The following is a 1,630-nucleotide window of genomic DNA, read 5'->3' on the forward strand; positions in this document are numbered from 1 at the left end:
AGAGGCCACGTAACCCACGCTGAGCCAAGTGGACTTCGCCGAATCGGGCACTAAATTAAACATGAGGACCATGGTGGCTTTCACTTCCTTAGAATGACGTCGCAGGATGTGGCCTGCCGTGGGGCACGGCACAGACGCACTAAGAAAATCGTGCTCCGTAGCTCGTCGGCAGGGGCTTTGGCGTTCAGGTTTGATCACTTCCAACTGTTCACCCTTTTACTTGTGTTCGACTAGGGATGAGCAGACTTTAAGCGGCCATTACATAGAATCCAGTCCACCTTGTTTCTGCACAGTCGGCCGGGGTTGTTTACGTTGTTTCTAAGCAGTGGCTGCAGTTGCTGGGGTTCCGAGTTCACGTTGTGTTTGAGGTCACCATTGTGGGGTGAGGGCGTTGCGGGTAGCGGGATGAGTGGTTTTAAAAATTCCGATAAAACACAGTCAACGTGAAGTTTACCACCTTAACCGTATCTATGGGCAAAGTGGCATTAGATGTATTCTCAGTGTGGGGCGACCATCACCACCATCATCTCCAGGACTTTTTCCATCTTCCCAGAATGAAACTGTCCCCATTGAACACTCACTGCCCAGCCCCGTCCCCAGCCCCCGGCACCACCACCTACGTCTCTATGAATGTGACCTCTCTAGGGACCTCATGTCCGTGGAATCGCCCGACGTTTGTCTTTCTGCCTGGCTTGTTTTGCGGAGCGTAATGTCCTCACGGTCCTGGGGACAGACTTCCTCCTCGAGGCTGGGGACAGACTTCCTCCTCGAGGCTGGGGACAGACTTCCTCCTCGAGGCTGAATGATGCCCCTTGCTCATCCGTGGACCACAGGGGGACACCGGGTTGTGGCCACGGTTTAGCTCTTGTGAAGGATGCGGCAGTGACGTGGGGTGCAAATATCTCTTTAAGTCCCCGCTTTCGGTTCCTTGGGGTTGGTCCCCACGCGTGGGATTGGCGGGTCACGGGGTGACTCGGTATCAAGCGGAGGGAGCTGCGTACTGTTTTCCCAGCGACTGTGCTCGGGGTCCTGTCTCTCCGCGACCCGGCCAGCGCCTGCCGCTCTCTGCTCCTTTCACAGCAGCCATTCTCACAGGTGTGAGCCGTGCAGCTGGTTTTATCACAGACGTGGTCACTCCATCAGGCCCATCCTCCCTGCCCACCTTCACCTCGTGTGCCCTCGCCCGCCTGCCCTCGCCTGCCCGCACACACCTGCCCGCCCTCGCCCGCCCGCACACACCTGCCCGCCCTCTCTTGCAGAAGAACGAGTACGTGTTCTCGGTGCTGGCGGAGGGGCCGGACGCGCTGCTGCTGGGCCTGCGGTTCTCGCCCACGCGGCTGCACTTCCTGTTCCTCAGCGAGGATGCGGCGGGCGCCTGGCAGACCCGCGTGTCCTTCTGGAGCCCGGCCCTGATGGACAGCCAGTGGCACACGCTGGTCTTGGCTGTGTCTGAAAGCTCCTTTTCCCTCACCACGGACTGCGGCGTCCCTGTGGACATGTAGGTACCAGGATGCTGGGGGGGGTCGCCTGGTGCTGAGTGCCGCCAGGTCCCGTGTGGCCGTCCAGGGGTGGCCGGCGTAGTGCAGTGTGGGCCGTGGAGGGTCAAGGTTAGAAATAACCGCTGTGACTG

General features: G+C 59.4%; 1 protein-coding gene across 1 annotated transcript in view; it reads left to right on the forward strand.

Moving 5' to 3' along the window:
• Positions 1-1,630, forward strand: part of TSPEAR (thrombospondin type laminin G domain and EAR repeats) — a 48,693-nt gene that overhangs the window by 23,162 nt on the left and 23,901 nt on the right. Inside the window, exon 2 of the mRNA XM_023521131.1 lies at positions 1,260-1,490. Within this exon, the coding sequence (XP_023376899.1) occupies positions 1,260-1,490 (231 nt within the window). The remainder of the gene's footprint in view (positions 1-1,259; positions 1,491-1,630) is intronic.

The sequence above is a fragment of the Pteropus vampyrus genome, unplaced genomic scaffold, assembly GCF_000151845.1.
Source record: "Pteropus vampyrus isolate Shadow unplaced genomic scaffold, Pvam_2.0 Scaffold296, whole genome shotgun sequence".
NCBI lineage: Eukaryota > Metazoa > Chordata > Mammalia > Chiroptera > Pteropodidae > Pteropus > Pteropus vampyrus.